The sequence below is a fragment of the Nyctibius grandis genome, chromosome 4, assembly GCF_013368605.1.
Source record: "Nyctibius grandis isolate bNycGra1 chromosome 4, bNycGra1.pri, whole genome shotgun sequence".
NCBI classification, from domain to species: domain Eukaryota; kingdom Metazoa; phylum Chordata; class Aves; order Nyctibiiformes; family Nyctibiidae; genus Nyctibius; species Nyctibius grandis.
Genome location: NC_090661.1, coordinates 19,231,069 through 19,254,399, shown reverse-complemented (window position 1 = coordinate 19,254,399; position 23,331 = coordinate 19,231,069). Strand labels below are relative to the sequence as shown.

General features: G+C 40.0%; 1 protein-coding gene across 4 annotated transcripts in view; it reads left to right on the top strand.

Moving 5' to 3' along the window:
• AP2A2 (adaptor related protein complex 2 subunit alpha 2) overlaps positions 1-23,331 on the top strand; it is a 53,420-nt gene that overhangs the window by 19,904 nt on the left and 10,185 nt on the right. For 2 of the 4 annotated variants that reach the window (XM_068398303.1, XM_068398306.1), the window contains exons 3-14: positions 7,870-8,012; positions 8,645-8,838; positions 11,206-11,335; positions 12,313-12,414; positions 14,052-14,160; positions 14,667-14,814; positions 15,260-15,428; positions 16,583-16,720; positions 18,073-18,255; positions 19,286-19,383; positions 19,561-19,792; positions 21,632-21,805. In XM_068398303.1, the coding sequence (XP_068254404.1) occupies positions 7,870-8,012; positions 8,645-8,838; positions 11,206-11,335; positions 12,313-12,414; positions 14,052-14,160; positions 14,667-14,814; positions 15,260-15,428; positions 16,583-16,720; positions 18,073-18,255; positions 19,286-19,383; positions 19,561-19,792; positions 21,632-21,805 (1,820 nt within the window). Of the gene's footprint in view, positions 1-7,869; positions 8,013-8,644; positions 8,839-11,205; positions 11,336-12,312; positions 12,415-14,051; positions 14,161-14,663; positions 14,815-15,259; positions 15,429-16,582; positions 16,721-18,072; positions 18,256-19,285; positions 19,384-19,560; positions 19,793-21,631; positions 21,806-23,331 lie in introns of all 4 variants that reach the window. The other 2 variants (XM_068398302.1, XM_068398304.1) reach the window with 1 other exon arrangement.

Here is a 23,331-nt window from a genome sequence, read left to right as displayed (position 1 = left end):
TAAAGCAGAAGTTGTAGGAGTGAAGTGGAGAAATACTATTCCGTTTGTTTTACATGTTTAGACTGTAAGCTGATTTTGCTCCCAAGCTTGAACCAAACTAGAAGTCTGGCTGTCAGAGTAGTAATTGCTTTGTAAATAAGTGAAAAAAATATCTGGTTTATTAATTTGTTGCGGCATTTTGATCTCTGAGGAGAATTTGTGCAGTAATGAAACTGCTCACAAACCTATAAGCTGTTTCTGCAGTCAAAGGAACTTTGTTCTCTGCTTGATTCAGGCTTATTCTTTTTCCAGATCTGGCATTAGATTTTAGTTTTGTTCTGATTGCTTAATAGGGTTTGTATTACAAGAGCAGCTGCTAGATTTCAGACACGCTAGTGTATCTTAGTTTTGGCTTGTGCAGAAGTGTCCCAATGTCAGTCGATAATCTCTGCTTTTTTTTTTTTTACTTCAGCTCATTTGTTTTCCCAAATTTGAGCAAATCTTCTGTATTGTCCCAAACTACACATTAACCCTTTGCAGGAAGTTCAAGATAAGCCTCTAAATACCTATTTTAAACAGAAGCTGTGTAACAGTAAATTGCTTTCCTGCCTGGCTGTGAAAGCGTAGTCTTCTGATCACCTAAGAGATGCATGAAGGCAATCAGACAGTAAAATAATAGTGTCTTCACTGACAAAGTGAATTGTTGGAAGTAAAACCAGGCTTCAAATATAACCTGAGTTGTAGGACTGCTCTAGTAATACTCTGTTCTGGTGGTAGTAGTATGGTAACTAAATACTAGCTTATGGACTTGTATGGGTTGTCTGCCCCAAATAATCAGCCTTTCATTTATAGAGCTTGGACTGTCACTTTTACAGAAAGACAAATCTTGTCTCAAAGTGTAGATACATTCATGAAAAGCAACTTCCATTTTTCTTAGCCTCTGAGCTAGTAGTAGGCCTTCTGATACAGTATAGCACTGGATTGCTGTCAACTGCATGAACATAGGTCAGTGTTAACCTAGGAAGGAAGCACACTGAATGCAAGGAAACACTTAAGGGTGTTGTTCATTCTGTTTTGCCTAAGCCATTACTGCAGTTTTAAAAGCTAAGATTATCTTGTCTTTGAGATAGCAGTCAACCATCTGGATGCTAGTGAGACTAGACTTGTGAGGCTTCCTTACCCTTTACCCCCCAGAGGACTAATCTGCCTTCTTGCCTCCTCTCTCTGGTAGCAGACTCTGTGCAACAGGCTGTTTTTTAAGCATACTGAATTAGATTCAAAAGCAGGTGTTCTTTCTTAACTCGGGGTCCAAATTAGAGATAGAAGGTGCTGCCTGAGAAGCAAAGGGTCTCATAATGCATTTGTGCCTTATTTCTTCCTTTTGAAGGCTGCGTGCAAGAGATCTGTGAGCAACGGAAACTAAAACTTCCCTGTTGAAATGGTAGAGAGGTGATGCACAGAAATGTGAAATAATTCTTTTTTAATAATAGTACCATTTGCTGATCAGCTCTTCAGAATTTCTTCCTTAGAAAAATGACTAATTAACTTTCCAGGGAAAGCAAGTAGCCTTTGAAATGCCCACTGTGCTCAAAACCTGCTGACATGAGTTCTGAATCCTTCCTGTTTCTGCTGACGTGATTTGCAGTACTTGCAAATGTTCCTGAAAGCATTTAAAAATGAGCTGAGTTAAAAGAAATAATTGTGTATTGCAATAAAGATAACAGAGCATGTGAAATTTCCTTCTGCTCTTTTTTTGGATATTTGCTTGTGGCTGGGGGAAGCTGTACTACTTTAGCACATACTTAAGCAATGAGATTGTTAGTACTGTTTAAAATATGACCTTTGTAACTCTTTTTAGATGCTGCATGGGAGGGAAAGGAATTGAATAGTTAAATTTGAAATTTCAATTAGAATCTGCATCAAAGACTTCTTCAAAACACAGCTGGAGTTAGACAACTACGTTGAGACCTTTGACTGCAATGCTCTTTTTTTTTTCAAATTGCCCAGCTAATTAAATAATAAAATTTTTAAAAATACAATGATGTTCTATTATTGCTGGGAACTAATAAGGCTTTAAATAAGAGTTCTAGTAACTGTTATTTGTCTTAGTTTATAAGCTTGCCTGTTATTGACAACCTTCAGATTGCCTTCACTTCTGCATACAAGGGACAGAAGCTTTTGAAAGCAGTCATGAACTACTTTTTTATGTCTTAAAAAGTGTTTCAGGTAGTGATTTTGCAATATTGTTCTTTGATAGCACATGATAGAGAAGGAAACTGCTTTTTCCGTGTTAGTAGGATTGCTATATGTTTTGAGCTTGGCGTAGCTTCCATCAAAAATGCTTCAAATACCCCAAGATCCAAGGACGTTGCTAATGTGAGCTCTTAAAATACTGGTATCTTGGAAGGATATAATGGTTTAAATAGCTGGGCCCAAAACCTGAAAAAATGAATTGCCAAACCATGACAGTTAATTTATTGTGAAAGTCGATGTGGTTCCGAGTATACATGCTTTCATCTGCTTGTGTTCTTCATTAGGCAGTTGGGTTGCAGTATTGTATACTCTCTTTGCCCTTCTGATCTCACAAAGTCAACAGCAGAGTTATTTGAGAAGATGGGAAACTAGGGTTTATACTTGTGACTTTTGTGTGTAGCTGATGGATTGTACACTAATAGGCAGCTGCTGCTCAATCTCTTGGACTCCTGGGAACTCCAGTCTTGGAGACTGGAGATTTTTCACTTCATGTGAAAGCTACTTTCTGATGCCTCTTGATGTATCTGTATCTCTGAGAGAAGGAACTAATGAAATTAATGCTATTAAGTGCCATAGTGAGTCCGTAATTATGTAGATCTCAGCTGCTAGAGGAACACCGACTAAAATGGATTCAGCTTATTTGGTGTCCCCTTCTGTGAGTCATAGTAGTATCTGGTAATGGTATCCAGCATCACCTGTTCCTTTACTCAGTCACCTGGAAACAGTTGGCTTGTTCTTATTGCTAAGAAATATAAAGCCTCACTGGTTCGTCCACTGATTATATCTTCTCCTTCCAGATCTCATGCAGAAGACCATTGAAAATCAAATCCTAAGAGCATGTAGAAACTTTTCTTAAACAGCTGAAAAATTTAAAAACTAAAGTTGTCACTCTGCTTTCTCTTGTACCTTTTTTCCTTGCCTCTCCTGAGGAAGGAAGGTGTCTTTGATCTGCAGCTCCCTACCATGATGGGATGGGAGGAAGCTTCTGCTCTTGAGTACCATTTTATTGGGAAAATTGTGTAACAGAAGGTATTTATTTCCCTTGTTAAAAATACAGAAACTTTATTCCTTTGCTGCTCAAGCCATAGTTTGAAGGCCACAGCAGATAGACAGACATGGCTGAATATCTACTTTTCCCTCTGGCCATATTTCAAAAAAGAACTTCCCCCCACCTCCGGATGTTTTGTTCTGGTTCTTCTGTTAATTCAGCTGTCTAGTAAAGCCAGCTGCCCTGCATTAGTTTGCTGACTCGGCAGGAAAATAGCTTTATGGCAGCAAACTGTAAATGTGACTTGAAGAAAACATATCTCTGGGCGGCTTTCTGCAGAGCTGGCTGTTGTCAGAGGATCTTGACAGGATCCAGTGTAGCAGGATTTCACCGTCATGAGTATCTTCAGTAATGCTGCTTCATATATCTAAGAAAATGTGACATGTATTGACAGACCTGAAGGCAACTTTTCTTTGCGCAGCATAAAAATAGCTTTAAGGTAAAGCTTCTTTTTGTTGGCAACTGATATGCTGCCTGTGCCAGTTAAAAAAAAATCAACGGGTGTCTAAAGACTCAGATTCGAAGGGTATCATTGTCCATATTAAAATGGCAGTTATGTGCTTAAATTTGTTTTCTCAGTTGAAATAAAACTAAATGAAAGAAGTTTCTAAAGTCAAAACAGAAAGCAACCCCGCAAAATGAGTAGTTGCAGCCTGTAGATAGACATAACCTTTTATCATTGTCTACTTCATTGTGCCAGTGTGCTTTCTCTTGGGTCACTAACATTGGCTTCACGCATTTATGGTAGTGTTCATTCCTTCACAAACTGGAAGTTCAGTTTATAGTGGTAAGGTTTCCATTGTTCTTAGACAGTCAGTGAATGTAGTGTGAAGTCTATGGGCTCTGTAGACACATGTGGCATGTGAAGTCTAACCTGCTTCTGCACCAGTGGATGAGAAGGAAGCAGGAGAAGCTTCTATACTATTAAGATTATTTATTATACATTTAGCTGCCCTTTACATAAATCTGAAGTTTTAAAAAAAAAATGCAGCTTGGAGCTTTTTTGGTAAGGGCAGTGAGTTAGGATATGTTATTTAAGCTTTACTTTATGCAGTGCTAGTCCGGCTGAACTTGCCCATCACTAAGGAATACACACTGATCTGACAGACTAGTTATTCTGGGCCCAGAATGCAGATACTAAGGAGCTTATATAGCCTTTTAGGCACCAGCATCTATCAAAATTTAGCTACCCTGATGGAACTCTCTAGCATTCGGGCTTGCCTCATTTAGTGGATACTCCTTATCTTCTGGTTTGGGGTAGGGAGAGAATGTTCTACAAAAAGGGTATGTTCATATATAGCCCTTCAGGAAAAGAAGTGATATGCCTGATGAGCTGTAAGCTGCTGTACTGTTCCATGTAGCTTTTATAAACTTCTGAAATACAGCAATACTGCAACATGAGGCCAAACCTATTCAGGTTGCATTTTTCTTCTAAAACTGAAACACTTGGGAATACTGCCATTTTACAAACACTTTAAAGTGCTCATGGTAATCTCATTTCATGTGATTTTTTTTTCAAGGCTTTGGGATATACCTCTGTTGTTCTGTCTTTTTAGAAAAGACTTTCTGTTTTTATTTTTTTCTACTGAGTTTTCTACTGTGGTGCACTTCAGGAAGTGTGTTAAGACCTTTTACTGTCATAAAGGTTTGATAATTGGTTTGACAAGAGAACACGTGTACAGCAGACATATAGCTGCTCTTAACAGAAACAGGAAAATCAAAACTGAGTAAACAGGTATGTACTGTCTCTTAGCAAGAAAATAAGGACATAGCAGGATAATTCAGGGACTAGACGATAGAGTTATTTCATGACTGTCCTTTAGGATATAGATAATGGTAAATTGAATTAACACTAAAATCTTCAGGTTTTGGGTGTTTTTTTTTTCCTTATAAATTAATTTCAGATTTAGATAAATATTTAAAACTAGTATCATGTGAATGTCTTGTTGATTCAGTGACAGCTGAGCTTTTTCAGAGTTATGCATTTTTCTGTCTCGGACCATTAGGAAGAGCTAGAAGCTACCTGTGCTCTATGACTGGGAATAATTTTTTTAAAACCCAGGAGTTGTTTGATTGTCTGACATCTGTTGATGTGATGATCTAAAGACTTAGAGTCCTTTAACTCAGAGATAAATAGATATATCCTTAGGGCAGTGAGGAGAGCACACAGCAAGCTCACTACCCTGGCCTTAAGGAGAGCAGACTTTGGCCTTTTCAGGGACCTGCTTGGTAGAGTACCTTGGGATAAAGCCCTACAGGGAAGAGGGGGCCAAGAAAGCTGGTTAATATTCAAGGACCACCTCCTCCAAGCTCAGGACCGATGCATCCCAACAAAGAGGAAGTCAGGCAAAAACGCCAGGAGGGCCAGCATGGGTGCTCCTGGACAAACTCAGACACAAAAAGGAAGCCTACAGAGTGTGCAAGCAAGGACAGGTAGTCTGGGAAGAATACAGAGAAATTGTCTGAGCAGCCAGGGATCAGGTTAGGCCCTGATAGAATTGAATCTGGCCAGGGATGTCAAGGACAACAAGAAAAGCTTCTATAGGTATGTCAGTGATAAAAGGAAGACTAAGGAAAATGTGGGCCCTGTTCAGAAGGAAACGGGAGACCTGGTTACCTGGGATATGGAGAAGACTGAGGTGCTCTGACTTTTTTGCCTCAGTCTTCACTGACAAGTGCTCTAGCCACACCGCCCAGGTTGCAGAAGGCAAAGGCAGGGACTGGGAGAATGAAGAACAGCCCACTGGAGGAGATCAGGTTTGAGACCATCTAAGGAATCTGAAGGTGCGCAAGTCCACGGGACCTGATGAGGTGTATCCACAGATCCTGAAGGAAATGGCTGATGAAGTTGCTAAGCCACTATCCACCATTTTTGAGAAGTTGTGGCAGTCTGGTGAAGTTCCCACTGACTGGAAAAGGGGAAACATAACCCCCATTTTTAAAAAGGGAAAAAAGGAAGACATGGGGAACTGCAGGCGAGTCAGTCTCACCTCTGTGCCCAGCAAGATCATGGAGCAGATCCTCCTGGAAACTATACTGAGGCACATAGAAAACAAGGAGGTGATTGGTGACAGCCAACATGGCTTCACTAAGGGCAAATCGTGCCTGACAAATTTGGTGGCTTTCTACGATGGGGTTACAGCACTGGTGGATAGGGGAAGAACAAGTCATGTCATCTGCCTGGACTTGTGCAAAGCATTTGATACTGTCCGGCATGACATCCTTGTCTCTAAATTGGAGAGACATGGACTTGATGGATGGACCACTTGGTGGATAAGGAATTGGCTGGATGGTCACTCTCAAAGAATTGTGGTCAACGGCTCGATGTCCAAGTGGTCACCAGCGATGAGTGCGTTCCTCAGGGGTCGGTATTGGGACTTGTGCTGTTCAGCATCTTTGTTGGCAACATAGACGGTGGGATTGAGTGCGCTCTCAGCAAGTTTGCTGATGACACCAAGCTGTGTGGTATAGTCGACACGCTGGAGGGAAGGGATACCATCCAGAGGGACCTTGACAGGCTTGAGAAGTGGGCCCGCGTGAACCGCATGAAGTTCAACAAGGCCAAGTGCAAGGTCCTGCATGTGGGTTGGGGCAATCCAAAGCACAAATACAGTCTGGGCAAAGAATGGATTGAGATCAGCCCTGAGGAGAAGGACTTTGGGGTGATGGTTGATGAAAAGCTCAACATGAGCCGGCAATGTGCACTTGCAGCCCAGAAGGCCAATCGTATCCTGGGCTGCGTCAAGAGAAACGTGGCCAGCAGGTCGAGGGAGGAGATTCTGCCCCTCTGCTCCTTTCTTGTGAGACCCCACCTGGAGTAATGTGTCCAACTCTGAGGCCCCCAACGTAAGAAGGACATGGAGCTGTTGGAGCAAGTCCAGAGGAGGGCCATGAAGATGATCAGAGGGCTGGAGCACCTCTCCTATGAAGACAGGCTGAGAGAGTTGGGGCTCTTCAGCCTGGAGAAGAGAAGGCTCCGGGGAGACCTCATAGCAGCCTCCCAGTACCTGAAGAGGGCCTACAGGAAAGCAGGGGAGGGACTTTTTTGCAAGGGCCTGTAGTGATGGGACGAGGGCTAATGGTTTTAAGCTGAAAGAGGGTAGATTTAGATTAAATATTAGGAAGAAATTCTTTACTGTGAGGGTGGTGAGGCACTGGAACAAGTTGCCCAGAGAAGCTGTGGCTGCCCCCTCCCTGGCAGTGTTTAAGGCCAGGTTGGATGGGGCTTTGAGCAACCTGGTCTAGTGGAAGGTGTCCCTGCCTGTGGCAGGGGGGTTGGAACTAGATGATCTTTAAAGTCCCTTCCAACCCAAACCATTCTATGATTCTATGATATTTAGCATTTTGCGCACTGTAGAGTGAATAAAAGCTGAAATAATACATTTAAAATTTGTGAAATTCAAGTACTGCAATAGCTGAACCCTCAGTTTGTCCCTCTTCTGCAGGGTGATACATAGTAAATCAAATGTTAATCTTAATTGTTAGATACAACTGTAAGTCTTGGGGTACCTCAATGGGACTGAGGAGAGGAGGGAACCAGATATAGGAACAACATAGGCTTAATTGTGTTTTGTTTCCTTGCTTTCCAGGTGACAAGGCTCTGGATGGTTACAGCAAGAAAAAATATGTCTGCAAACTGCTTTTCATCTTTCTCCTGGGGCATGACATTGACTTTGGTCACATGGAGGCTGTAAACCTGCTCAGTTCCAATAGATACACAGAGAAACAAATCGTGAGTAACTCAGTCTCTGTAAAGCTGTTCTGTCTAATGTCCTGCTCAGCTGTATAGTCTGTAAAGGACTTTGCTTCATGGCTCCCCCCATGCATCTAGTCTTATTTGGATCTAGCATTGATTCTGAAATTTAAACACCTTTGTGCACAGGGAATCTTGTACTAATTCTAAACGCTAAAATGTGCACTCTGCATAAAATTATTACTGTTGTTAAGAAACTGCCTTGAGTCTTGGATTAAAAGGTAAGTAACCTTTTAATTTTCAGAATATCTCTTTAAATATTCCTAGGTAAGGTTGTGTTTATCAGGTACATGTAACTTACTAGTGTCTGAATAATAAGCCAAATTCTTGATTTGCTCCCGTTCATCTAAAATGATCTTTTGAGTATATATTGAAATAGATTGATGAAACACTTAAAAACTAGTAAATTAGAGTAACACTAAACTTACTCATTTTTGATTACTTCACTTAATCTTTCTAGCCTTCGCTCTGCTATCTAAATATCTATTTCTGCCCATATGTTTGGTATTGGAGGAGAGCTGTATGTCTCGGAGAATTACTTGTGGCATTAACAGAACACATACTTTTAGTCAGCTAAAATGAATTTTCATTTTCCTTTTTCTGAATCACAGGGCTATCTCTTCATCTCCGTACTGGTGAACTCTAACAGTGAGCTGATTCGCTTAATAAACAATGCGATCAAGAATGATCTTGCCAGCCGTAACCCCACCTTCATGGGGCTTGCTCTGCATTGCATTGCTAATGTGGGTAGCCGGGAGATGGCGGAAGCATTTGCTGGAGAAATTCCAAAAATACTTGTAGCTGGGTAGGTATGACATGCCTCCTTCCAAACAACACCAATAAATCTTTGCAGTAACTCGGTTCCATTGCAGCAGCTTAATCCGTGCTTAGAGCTATACAGCCCTGGGCTTGCAGTACAAATACTGACAATTTCCAGTAACTGCAGATACTTTGATATACTGGAGCATGGAGTTGCTTGTATAAGTGTACAAATACAACATGGAAATTAAGACTATGTCAATATTTTGAATAGGCTTTTACAGCTTTGTTGTGATCAAGTTTTTTGTTCTGTATAAATGTGTGACAGTGAACACCCCTGAAATGTGTATGTTTTGCTTTCCCTATATCTCCTGATGAAAAGAAGAAATAATGTAAATATATGTTTACACTACAAATTTTGTTATAAACTGAAGCTCTTATTTAAATGGTCCTGACTTCATAAAGAATGTGAAAATATTCTGTGTGTGAGCTTTCTTGCTTCCTCTACTAGCCATGTAACAGCAATGCCTGTAAATGGCAAATAGTCACCGCCAGCTTTTTAACTTTGTGTTGCTAGAAGTCTCCAAAGAGACTTCGCAAATGTCTGGAGCTGTAGTTAAGTAAATATAAAAGGGAACTTGTGATTGCAGGGCTAATTTATTTTGAAACTTAAAATGTCCAAGTGCAAACAGCGCATTTAAACTCTCTTATGGATATGAAATGTTTTGGAATATGCATAGATCTTGTTTTATAACAAACGAATGTCTTACATTAATATAAAAAAGTAACATGTTGTGTAGTATGTATTAATACTCTAAAGGTCAAGCACTGGGGCTTGCAAATGTTGGAAATGTGCTTGCTTATGCAACACTAATTCTGACTGTGTCTTATTATGTGCACTCCGAGTTGGCGACAAGAGGAAGGATATAATGTGGTATCTAGTTGTGGCAAAAGTCTTGGGAAATACTTCTGAACTCTTGAAATAGTGTCTTTATTATGCCACACTTGAACACTGTTACTATTTTGCAGAGCTGAAATGTAGTAGGGACCAGAAAGAGAGGAATGAGCAGCTAGCACCTGATACTCGGTATGGGTCTGGTCTGGTCGAGGCAATGGGGGAGAATCTATGCTGTAATTCCACCAGAATTCCCCATGTAAGGGTGCATGTTTAGAGATGGCATGTTCTGGAGCCCTGTCAGACTTGTTGCTGTCCTGCCCTGCACTGCCCTTGCCAGGTGCAATTCTTCATGTAGTATAGTGGAGACAACACTGTGATTGAGTCATGGGTTTTAGTAAGATAACCTTAAAAAGTTCCAAAAATTTCACTTAGAGTCATCCATTGCAGACAGAGCACAGCACAGCACCTTCAGTTCAGACTTCTTTGGTCTCAAGACATAAACACAGCTCAGTCTTCTGTGCCTCATTCCTTCCGCATTTCTAAGAGAACATATATAAAATGTGTATGTGTACATGTCATATCTACGTGACCTGTGCAGAATGAGCACTGTCAGTTACATTTGCAACTTTAGTGTAGCTCCCTTGGCTTGAATATAAATTGGAGGGAGGGAATGGACAGCGAGGGGAGGAATAGGTTTGGTTTTTGTTTTTTTAACCAAGGTACAATCTGATCTCATGGAAAATTGGTAAATTCATGAAGAATAGGTGAAATGAACTTCTACTGGGGATGTGTAGGTTTCTGAACATTTAACCAAGATTGCACAGTGTAAACTGCCTCTTAAAACTTTCAGTGCTAATGCTCTGTACATTTTTTTTTTAGCTGTTTGTGCAACATGCAAAATGCTTAATTGACTACTTCATGAAAGGGAGTTCACCTAACTAGAATAGTAGCATGTTGCTATTAAAATAGTCCATTCGTGGATGGCAAGGTGAATAGATTTGTGGGTTGTGTGCTTGGTGATAGCTAGCTGGCTTGCATGCTATCTGTAGGTACTGAAGCTTTTGAGTAGTTAGTGATTTGTATCTGATATGCAGGACCTATCAGGAGATCCAGCTTTGGTCGCATGAATAATATAGTGTACCTTAACTGTTTGACTTGAGTCAGTGTGGAAGAAGCTTGTTCTCATGATTAGATGAGCTTGTGCTCATCTGATGATGAGCTTTCAGTTCTGATAAAAAGATGTGGAATGTCACTCTAAGTTGCAAAGAATCATTATAGAGGCTAATAGACATATGTAATGGTTGAAAACTTGACTAGTTAAACTTACTGGGCAAAATTAAGAATAATAAATACTGTAACATAGGAAGAATTTAGTAAACTTCTGGTTCAGCTTTCGTTGAAAAGATGCTACCTAGCTAAGGAAGCTGAGTCAGTGCAAAGACTAGCATAATGCTGGCCTACAAGTATTGCTGTGATTTAACCACTGTATTTTAAATCCATATTTATGTCTTGCAGAGATACTATGGATAGTGTGAAGCAGAGTGCTGCCTTATGCTTGCTGCGTTTATATAGAACTTCTCCTGACCTTGTACCCATGGGAGACTGGACATCTAGAGTGGTGCATCTCCTCAATGACCAGCACTTGGTAAATCAGCTTCATTATGCTTCTTGGGCCTACTCTGTGTAGAAAATGATGTCACTTCTGCTGTTAAATACACTAGTAATTTCTTCTTGAGTCTTTCAAGCAAGTGGGTTGCTGTTTTCTTCAGGCTTGGGGAAAGAAATGGAAGGAGCGTTGTCCTTTTTTATTTACAATATATATTAATTTTTTATAAAGCTTTGTTTACCTTTTTCTTGGAGACAAGAATGGTATGCACAAGTTCTTTTTCTCTGGCTGTAAATAAATTAATCTTGTGCCTTGTGATCCTAAGTCATATTGCGTAGACATAATACTAATTTTCCTAGGCCTTTTAAGATTAGAGCTGCACTAAAAATGCAAGGTCTGATTTGTCAGTGCTCAAGCTTCCTTGTCCTGTGGTGTCCATGTTGTCATTCCTTCTTGCTGGTTCGGAAAAACCTATTGTTCTAGAACGAGACTCTATTTTTCCCCCTGTCTAGTTACTTTATGAAAGTAAGTCTATTTAAAGACCTGTGCTTCAGCAGCAATAAGAGTGATTTAGTCTGCAGTAATATAAAATATTTGTATTATACAAAGCCCTCTCTTCATGTTGCCTTGTCAGAATTCTTTTCTGGATGATCTGCTGCATCCTATTCTTCTACTCGTGCTTCTCTTGTGTAATAAGACAATTTACATCTAGGCTTTTTTTTAATATAGCGCTCTTATTTTAGATGTACTATCCAAACATGAGACAAAGCTTATACAAAAATAGCATGAAATGCTCTGCAAGTGTGGCAATATCATGCTGTTGAAAATCCTGTTGGATTTTGAAGATGTGTAATTAGTCTAGCTGCTAGCCAAATAAAGGGCTTTTTAATGTGGGGCTTTGTCATGGGGATAAACTTAGTTTTGTTGTATATTAAAAAATACTTGAAGTGAAAGGTGTTAATGGTCAGCATCTTAAACTGTTACAAAATTGAATGTATTGCTTTGTTTTTTTGTAGGGTGTGGTTACTGCAGCTACAAGTCTGATCACGACTTTGGCACAGAAGAACCCAGAAGAGTTTAAAACTTCCGTCTCCTTGGCAGTGTCTAGATTAAGCAGAGTGAGTCCAATGATAACCCTGATAATACTTCACTGTTGCTTAATTTACTCAGCTTTCTAGGTCAGGTTAGCTTGCTGTTGCTTATTTATTCAGCTTTCTAGGTCAGATTAGTTTAGTGTACCATTAAAAGGGAAGATGATTCAGTTTCAATTCATAATCTGGTTCAGCTAATCTCTTTTAACACTTGTTGCTTACCAGGGCAGAGAACCGTATTAGCTTGCCCAAACTTTCTTGGTGTAATCCTTGTTATGTTCCAAGTCTATGTAGCAAAAAGGTGTCTTTCTCTTAACTACTTATATTTGGAAGGATCCTCATGATGCAGTTGAGTTTTTAATCCTCATTTTATGTTACTGTAACACCAAAGAGTAGTTGGATCAAAGACTGATTCTGCGAACTTCTGCACAGAACCCTCAAAAATACAGCCCGTACTTTTAACTTTAATCTAAGCTTCTTACAAGATGAGTCTTCCTATTCCTTCTTTTGAGCTGCTAGGTTAATAATCATAAGCATTTGATATTCTGTAAAGGGGTGTAAGGGGTTAGGCAGAGGCAGGGGATGCAGGGAGGAGTGGAGAGACATTTCTGTAAGTTAGCATCTTCATACTGGAAAATGTACATTACTGTTTTGTTTTATTTTTGTCTTTTGTAAGGTATGCAAGACATGGGAGGACACTACTTTACAAATGTATTTCAGACCCAGATTTATGCAGTGTTATATCCAAAATTACTTTTAGTTCAGAGAAATTTAATTTCTTTTCAAGTATGAAGATTTTGTCTAATACTTAAAAGCAAGGGAGTGCTGCGGGAAGTGCATAGCTGTTCTGTAATGAGCAGCAAGAATTAGATTTTCTTTGAGCAAAGCTAGTACCAAACATGCTTACCCTAGAATCAAAGGGGGAAAAGAAATCCATGAAGAGGGGTACTCCCTCTGAAACATAATCTAATCCTTACCACATTTCACTATGTGTATAAACTTCTTCTGTGGAAGCTGTCTGTTCTGTGCACTGGAGTATGAATATTACACAGAATCACAGAATGGTTAGGGTTGGAAGAGACCTCTGGAGATCATCTAGTCCAACCCCCTGCCAAAGCAGGTTCACCTAGAGCACGTTGCACAGGGTCGCGTCCAGGCGGGTTTTGAATATCTCCGGAGAAGAAGACTCCACAGCCTCCCTGGGCAGCCTGTTCCAGTGCTCTGTCACCCTCAAAGTAAAGAAGTTCCGGTCTTAGTTGGTCCTTCTGCTGTAGTTCAGTCAACTATCAGCAGTCAACTATAACACTATGTTTAGGCTTTCTGTTGGCTGAATCTATTCATTGGTGAACCAAAGAAAGTCAAGCTTCTAGTTAAACGTTTTAGTGTTGCAAGATGGTCATCTTTGTTCTTAAGAAAAGCAAGTATGCTTTCAGGAAGAGAATTCCTAGACTATTCTATCGTAAAACTGAATTTCTATTACTAGGGAACCTGATGGTATGCTCATAGTATGACAACTCGCACCTAATTAATCTACTGAGTTAAACATTGCTAGTGACATGGTTTTGTAAGCCTCCATCAAAGGTGACCTACGGTGTTCTTTGGGTCCTTCTCATGTTTGTGCATCACAGCTGCAGTAGCTGACATGCTGTCTGCTTATTTTACAGATTGTGACTTCTGCATCAACAGATCTTCAGGACTATACGTACTACTTTGTTCCTGCTCCTTGGTTATCTGTGAAACTTCTGAGGCTGTTACAGTGCTATCCACCTCCAGGTAATGCACAAAACACAACAGTGGTCATCTCTTTTATGCAGTACGCTATCTCCAAAGAGCTACTGTGCTGTAGTGTTGCCATAATTTGGAGTGTGAGCACATTGTTTTAAGACAAGGATACTGAAGTCTGTAGTCTTGAATGTTTCAGATTATTAAAATTAAACGCAACATAATTCAAAAGGCCACGTAGCTTAGAGCAAAGTGTCAAACCAGTGTGCATCTTACAAACCAGTTGCAACTGCCATTTTAAACATTCTTTCATGTTACCAACTATATTAAAGCCTTGAAATATATTATAGTGCAGATCACGTTTGGCTTTTGTTCTCACCCAAATAGAACTGTGTCTTAGAATTCTTTTGCCGGCTGTATATTGGGGGAGGGTGAACTTGTTTTTAATGTATTAGAATACTTCACTTTATTCAGATTCAGCAAGGTGAAAGGCCTAAGGTAGGGGTTAGGGTGTTGAGCAAAATGAAGTTGTCCAATGGCTTATTCTTCTCCAGAAGACCCTGCGGTACGTGGTCGTCTAACAGAATGCCTGGAGACTATTCTTAACAAAGCGCAGGAGCCACCAAAGTCAAAAAAAGTACAACACTCAAATGCAAAGAATGCTGTGCTGTTTGAGGCAATAAGCTTAATTATACATCATGACAGGTGAGCTGTGAGAACACTTCTATTATGAGAGGATGTGTTTAAGTGAAAAGCTGTGGCTTCGTCTTGAACACTAAATGAAATTTTTACTGGGGGGAGGGAGGCGGGGGGGACAACAGAATATGAAGTTGCTTGCTACATTGGAACACAACCGCAGCAATGGAATTGAGCAGTATTAATGAACTGTGTTGCTGTCAGCATATTTTTTTATTGCTTTGTTTCTTGCTGCTGCTTTTTTTTTTTTTTGGTGTTTTGTGTTGACCCCACCACTCTAATCCAACAGAGATTATTTGCTCACAATATCTAAATTTTCATTTCACCAGTGGAGCATTCTAGCAGACACTTTGAGGCATTTTAAGAAATTTCCACTGCAGAAATAGTATTCTGTATTGGGTGTTCTCAAACGTGTTGCTTTTAACCCTTTCACTTTCTCTCCTGTTCTGTGCAGTGAGCCAAATCTACTAGTCCGTGCCTGTAACCAGCTAGGTCAGTTCTTGCAGCACCGAGAAACTAATTTGCGTTACCTAGCACTGGAAAGCATGTGCACGCTTGCCAGCTCTGAATTCTCACATGAGGCTGTGAAAACGCACATAGAAACAGTTATCAATGCATTGAAGGTAAATATTTAAGTGTGCAGTCTGTTTTGAGTGTCGTCTTCTCCCCTGCCTCAATGCCCTCTCCCCCACTGCCCCAAGCCTCCCATCCCCAATTAAGCTAATAACTCGTTTGGTCTCCAGATATTATTCTCAGAAGTCAGCTTTATGTTTTTTTCTTAATCCTGCAAAATCGTGCAGTGCTGGCAACGATAGAGGTCAGCTTCAGTTTATTTCTGCAGCTTACTAGTAAATATGATACTTGTAGCTGTGGCCCCTGTAAACACTGTGGTATCTCCTTAAGCCATAGACTGAAGACGAATAATTCTTTCAAAATATGGAATTTCAAAATGGAGAATGCTGGGAAGACTTTGTTTTATTACCGTCTTGCTGGTATCAGACACTGTTCCTTCACTGCAATAGCTTATGGGAAGCAGTACAGCAGATCAACTTCCACTGCAGAATCAGAAAGTCAAGAAACCAGAAAGACACATGCCTAGGCCATGTTTATGTGAAAAAGCAGAAGCTGAAAGAGGAAGACTGATCTGCATGTAAATTTACTTGCACACTTCAGTGTTTACATGTATTGTGTTCTTCCAAGCTCATGCTGTAGCATATTAATACATTTGTCTAACTTTAAAGTACCTATCTGTTCTAGCTGGGCTTCTGTTGATACAATGCAAGTCCAACACTAAACCTGCAGGTAACCAATTGCCCATTGGCCTGGTGACAATTTGACAATTTCAGTCAGTTATTAGTGCATTTGTGGCCAGTGGTGCCAGTTACCCAGTGGACCACAAACTCATTCACCCTAATTAGGGTAATAGTGGAATATTATCTACAAAATCCTCTGTCCTTTCAGCACTTGCACAGATTTGAATATGTATACTACAGAAACAAAACGTGATGATTTCAATTTTTGTAATATTTAAAAGCAGCAAGCTGTCTGAGTCTCCAGTGACCTCTTTCTAGGTGACTGAAAGTGAGAATAACATGAGAAATTCATAGCTTATGTGAAGGGTATATCTAAGTTCATTCTGCATCTGAAAGATTATGAAAATGCATTTGTTTTAAATATGACTATGGATTATAGTAAGTTTCCTCTCTTCAGTGAGTTGCGTGTGCTTTCCAAATAAAGGTGAAATCATCTTGACCTTTTGCTGCGTGTCCTTTTGCAGACTGAAAGAGATGTAAGTGTACGACAAAGAGCTGTAGATCTCCTGTACGCAATGTGTGACCGAAGCAATGCCCAACAGATTGTGGCGGAAATGCTGAATTACTTGGAGACTGCTGATTATTCCATTAGAGAAGAAATTGTGAGATATTTGTGTTTCCTTAATTTTTTCATAGCTGACTTTGGCACCATATGTATCATTTATTGATTGGGATGCTGGATACTCTGTGATAGAGATTCTTCTTCATAGTGTGTTTTTTGGGGTTTTTTTGTTGTTTTTTTTTTTTAAAAAAGAAAACAACCAGCAAAACAAACAAACAAAAAAAAAACACCAAACAAAACCCCTAAGTTTGTAGTCTTAACTGCAAATCATGCTCTTCATTTAGGTTAAGCTAATGAGGGAGAGGGGGGAAAAAAAAAAACCTTGGAAACTAGAAATTTTAAAAACTAATCTTGGTCTCAGGGCATTGCATATAGAACGTTAAGTGAATTTTATCAATGCTTGAGCAAATACAGTCTCTAGATCTGAGGGTTATGTCCTACTCTAGTCAACTGTTTAATAGCTTCAAAAATTATTGATAAATACTTTTTGTAGGTAGAACTTCATACTGTGTATGCTGTGAGAACTGAGTTCTTGCAGTCTAAGGATTCCCAAAAACAATATCTTCTAATCAGCTAAAAGAGAGGCATGATACCTGTCTCCTTCCTCCCAGCAGGAAAAAAGTGCAAAAGTTGAAATACTCACTTAATGACCTTCTTGGAACAGTGGCCAAAACCTGTACTTACAGTAATTATTTAGCTTAGTTAGGTGCTAAAGTTTCTTGATCGGAGAAGTTAACATAGAGTACGGTGTTAGTTGATTTACCTATTGTACTGTCTTGTTGCTGTTGGCAATCTACCTTGACTTGGCAGATAATGTGAATTTCATTCTGTCAATTTACTACTCTTAAAAGAATAGGTCAGTATAAATGCAACTGATAACAAATTATGTGGAGGTCTCTTCCTATGCTGATTCTTTGCTTCAGGATATAGGAATTTTAGTATGACCTGAAAAAGTCAGCTATGTTTTGGTGACTGGTCTGTCTCTGCTAGTTTGAGCTTCCCCCTTTTTTTTTTTTTTTTTTTAAAAAAGATCTCCAATTTCCTACTTGGTCCTGTCTCAGTGATGGTTTAGACGGTGTTTTATAGCAAACAAAAAATGTTCAATAAATCGCTCTTGATCACTTAGGTACACAGTTGAAAAGCCACAGATGGAACATATTTGAATGTATTATGGGGAAAGCATTACGTACCTGGCATCTGGTGTGTTCTAGCACAGAATTTCAATGTTCATCTTTCACCTTAGCTGTGGGAACAAGTGAGCAAGTGGATGCATCTGAAACTGAGGCTTCTGGGCTGCCATGGTGTATCACTAGGTGTATATGAAAGTGAATCTTGATATACAGCTTATAGTAGAAGGTAGTCACACTTCTTCATTCTCTTATGTGTGTTCAGGTTCTGAAAGTTGCAATTCTAGCTGAGAAGTATGCAGTGGATTACACCTGGTATGTGGATACAATCTTGAACCTGATTCGCATTGCTGGTGACTATGTCAGTGAAGAAGTGTGGTATCGAGTTATTCAGATTGTCATCAACAGGGATGATGTGCAAGGGTATGCAGCAAAGACTGTTTTTGAGGTGAGAATAACTGTTTTCAATTCACTTTCAAGATGAGGTAGGAATTAAGTAAACACCATGTAATCTAGCAGGTGTGTGTGCTTCCCCATGTTCGGGAGGTATAAAAATAAGATCCTGAATATTTGAACAAAATGCTGCTGAAGCTTTCCATAGAACTAGCATCATAGATTTTCAGAGCCAGAGACTGTATTGAGAAGCTTCTCTGGCTTAAGTAATGTAGAACACACCTGGTACTGTTCTGGTTTTGGTGAGAGAGGGCAGGGTGGGTTATGCTGGGTTTTTTGTTATTTTGGTGGATGGCATTGAATGGATGGCTTAGTGAGGAAATTATGTTACCTGGAAAATTACTGAAATGTAGTAAAAATAGAAGCCTGTTACAGGGTGGCTTGCTTTTTTTTTTTTTTTCTTTGAGTTTTTTGCATGCAGGAATCTGAAACCCTCAAAATGATAACTTAATGATCCTTCTGGAAGCATATACCCGTTCCTTCTGTTCAGGATCTGATAAAACTGGAATTTGAACTATTAGAGGAGAACACTTTCAAATGTCTGGTCTTGTTGCTCTGACTATGTTTGGATTCTTCATATGGGCCTTCCACTTTTTAAAGTTTCCTTTCCTGAATATTTAAGCTGACTTTCAGAACTCATCCCTGCTATGTGTTTCTTCATACTCAGTAAAAGACAGTATTTTTATCATGGACAACTTCAGCACATTCTTGCAAGGTTTAAGTATATTAACATCCTTCTGATACCCCTAAAGATGGGAGGGGAAACCTAAGCAGCTGTATCTGTCCTCAAAAGTCCACAGTGCTGCTAGATGGGCCTAAGAATGCTCTTAAGCAAGTAATACTTATGTTAGAGATTCTTCTATAAAGTCATACCACCTATCATGCTTTTCTTGTAAGTGCTTTATGGTGCCTAGACCTATGGTCTGTTCTTACAGGAAAGTAGACTAGGAAACTGGACATGGAAGTGACAGAAAAGATCTTTTTTGATACACTACAGATCGATGACTATTAATGTGTTTTTACAGGCCCTTCAAGCTCCAGCATGCCATGAGAATCTTGTAAAAGTAGGTGGCTACATCTTGGGAGAATTTGGAAATCTGATAGCAGGTGATCCAAGATCAAGGTAAAACACCTTTTAAAATACTGAGTTGAAGTAGTAACACTTTCTGTAAAGAATCTAATCTCTATTTAATATTCCTAAAGGCCGGTTAACAAATGATTCAGCTGTTGCTACTAATACATTAAGAATTATCATGTCTACAAAAACTGAACAAATTATTTTTCTTCCCATCTTTTTAAGTCCCCTCATCCAGTTCAACTTGCTACATTCCAAGTTTCATCTGTGTAGTGTTCCTACCCGAGCTCTGCTTCTGTCTACCTACATCAAGTTTGTGAACCTGTTTCCAGAAATCAAAACTACAATTCAAGATGTATTACGCAGTGACAGTCAACTAAAGAATGCTGATGTTGAGCTGCAGCAGAGAGCTGTTGAGTATTTGAGGCTCAGTACTATTGCCAGTACTGATATACTGGTAGGTATAAAGATTATTTTCTTTTATTGTTATGCAGAACTCTTTAGCTGTGTCTTCTGTCAACAAGTAAATTCGAATAAACCTTACCTGATTGCTCATAAATGTTAATGCAGGATTAAGGATCCACAATGTGGGATCCTTATGCAGATGACACCAAGCTGGGTGGGAGTGTCGATCTGCTGGAGGGTAGGAAGGCCCTACAGAGGGATCTGGACAGGTTAGATAGATGGGCCAAGATCAACGGCATGAGGTTCAACAAGAACAAGTGCCGGGTCTTACACTTCAGCCACAACAACCCCATGCAGCGCTACAGGCTGAGGGAAGAGTGGTTAGAAAGCGGCCCGGCGGAAAGGGACCTGGGGGTGCTGATCGACAGCCGGCTAAACATGAGCCAGCAGTGTGCCCAGGTGGCCAAGAAGGCCAATGGCATCCTGGCCTCTATTAGGAATAGTGCAGCCAGCCGGTCTAGGGAAGTGATTGCCCCCCTGTACTCGGCACTGGTGAGGCCGCACCTCGAATACTGTGTCCAGTTCTGGGCCCCGCACTTCAAGAGAGATGTTGAGGTGTTGGAGCGAGTCTAGAGGAGGGCGACCAAGCTGGTGAAGGGTCTGGAGGGTCTGACCCTCCCATGAGGGTCAGACCCTCCAGAGGGTTCCTCTGGAGGAGGAACGGCTCCCATGAGGAACGGCTGAGGGAGCTGGGGTTGTTTAGCCTGGAGAAGAGGAGGCTCAGAGGTGACCTTATTGCAGTTTACAACTGCCTGAAGGGAGGTTGTAGCAGAGTGGGAGTCAGCCTCTTCTCCCAGGCAACTAGCGATAGGACAAGAGGACACAGCCTCAAGCTTGGCCAGGGGAGGTTCAGGTTGGACATTAGGAAGCATTTCTTCTCAGAAAGGGTCATTAGGCATTGGAATGGGCTGCCCAGGGAGGTGGTGGAGTCACCATCTCTGGAGGTGTTTAAGAAAAGACTGGACATGGCACTTAGTGCCATGGTCTAGTTGACATGGTGGTGTCAGGGCAATGGTTGGACTCGATGATCCCAGAGGTCTCTTCCAACCTGATTGATTCTGAGATTCTGTTCTTCCATCACAGAATCGGGGAAAACAGAGGCAAAAGGGGTGCTGATTCTTTTAGTCTACTGAATTCAGATGCAGTCATCTTTAATTTAGAACTAAAATCAAGTTGTTATTGATTTAGTGGGACAAATGACCATTAAAGCATGCTAATCTGGAGCTGGGAAGCCAGTGAAAGTGGGTGTAGTACAGGGTCCTACAGTATTCAGATACCAAAAGGCTTGTGCTTTGTTTTGAGGACTTACTTGATGGTGGTCAGGAAACTTGTTAATTGTGCTGAATTTTGATTTTGTCTCTAGAAGTTCACAGTGTTTTAACATGATGCTCTCAGGTCTGGCCAGAGCATTGGCACACTTGGTCTTGACAGCTAATAAATGCTTAGGTCTGACTAGATCCTTGGTAATTTTCTATGCTTTCAGTCTAAGTCTGCTTGACTTAAAGACCTTTAGGTTTGCTATGATCTAATTTTCTTTTTTTTTTTTTTATTTAATAGCAGTGTACCAGAGAAGTGATATGCTCCTGTTCTCTTAAACGATTGTTTTGGGAGGACTTCAGAAAGTTTTAGATTTTTTTTTGTTTCAAAAGCAAGTTTGCTCCATTATTGTACAATAAACTGGATAGTTGTTTTCTGTGTGGATAATTACTTCTGCTTTTGCCTCATGCAATCTGTAAGGGTATATCTCTTCAAAGACGCAGAAGCTGGTTTGGCTTTTTCTGTAAGTTTAACTAATATACTTTCCCCTCCCCCCCTCACCCTCCGTGATAAGGCTACAGTGCTGGAAGAAATGCCTCCCTTTCCAGAGAGGGAATCTTCTATTTTGGCTAAACTCAAGAAGAAGAAAGGCCCGGGCACAGTTACTGACCTGGAAGAGATCAAAAAGGAGAGGAGCTCTGATATGAATGGAAGCGCTGAACCTGCCTCGATCAATGCCAGTGCTGTTGTGAGTTTAAAAGCTGTTATTTCACTAATTTAGATGGTGTGCAAGTGAGGAAAGAATGATTTCCCTAAAGTGGCTTTTTAGGGGTTTAAAAATTTTCATCTCAAATTTAAGACTATAGGTGTTTGCTATAAAGTAGCAGGGGAACATACAGCTGGATGCAATTTTCCTTTGGAAATCTTTATGTAAATGGGGACAAACTGTCTTCAGCCTAAAAACATCCCTTTTAGGTTGTTACTTTGAAAAAATACTGCTGTAGACTTAGAAATGGGAATTTTCTTGCCAGTAAAATTGCAGTGAAGGTGAGATGATAAAATTAACGTATTTAAAAGGAGTAACTTCAATTTCAAAGTATCAGCTGTTCTTCTGCTTTGTCTAATGTGGGAGATGTTTTGCGTCTTGTTTTGTGGTGTTATTGTTTTTACCAGAAGTGGACAACACTTCACTTAAGGTGGATGTCCTTAAATCAATATATTGTTTTTACTGTTTATTTGACAGTGCTATTTGAGTTCAGTTATGGTAGATGAGGCCACAGTCTTGTTTCTTGTGAGCTGAAACTTCTCATTTTATTGTCAATTAAAGCTGGTAGGGTGAATCGTTCCTGTAATGTAATACTTGTTTCTGGTTTTAGTGACTAGCATAACTTGTAATTACATTTGAGATGTTGTAGTAGATTACCTAAAAGGAGGAAATACTGGGCAGGGAGTGTGCTACAATTTGTTAAAGCATAATCCTTTGACTCTTAGTCGTCGCAGTATGTAAGAGTAGATGCTCCAAGTGCAACGTCTTTGAATGGACAAAAATACCTTTCCAGCAGAAAAGTTGCCAAATTTTCTTTTGCATGCGAAATTGACTGGGTGACTGGCAGTTAAAATTGCATTATGCTTTACGAGCTTCACTTTGTGGGTTGCAGCCACGTAAGAAACTCCGCTATGTTACCTTCATCAGTGGCTTTGGTGTGACCCTGGCTTAGAAGCCAAGAATATGTTCCAAATTGGAGTTCCAAGTGTTCGTTGTCAGCAGTTCTCACTGATTGGCTTCTGAAAATTTTTTGCCAGGGAATTTTTTGTTATACTGTATCAAGTTTTGTTATACTGTATCAAGTTCAGTGTTTGGAGCATATGATAAGTTGGCTTATGAAAACAAAATTTCAGACTCAATCCAAATGCATCTCATGACTCTTCTTCAATGTATCTGGCATATTGTAAGCTGCTAATGTCTAATACATGAACATTTGGTTAACAGTCTATGCTTTGTTCTTGCATGTGACTTGGGCACATATACGTGGCCTCTGTTGCATGATTCTGTGTCCTGGCTACTTGATTTGTTCTATTTGAGAAAAAAAAAAAAAACCTAAAGGTCTTGCCTCTACCTTTAGTGTTTGCAGCTTGAACTACCTACAGGCTCTGCTTTTTTGCTGGTTAGGTTTTACATTGTTTCTAAGGTTTGCCAAGCTTCAAAAACCCAAGACTAAATGGATAGTAAATTTTAAAGATACTGTGATGTCTTAATTTAGGTTTGTGCAAAAT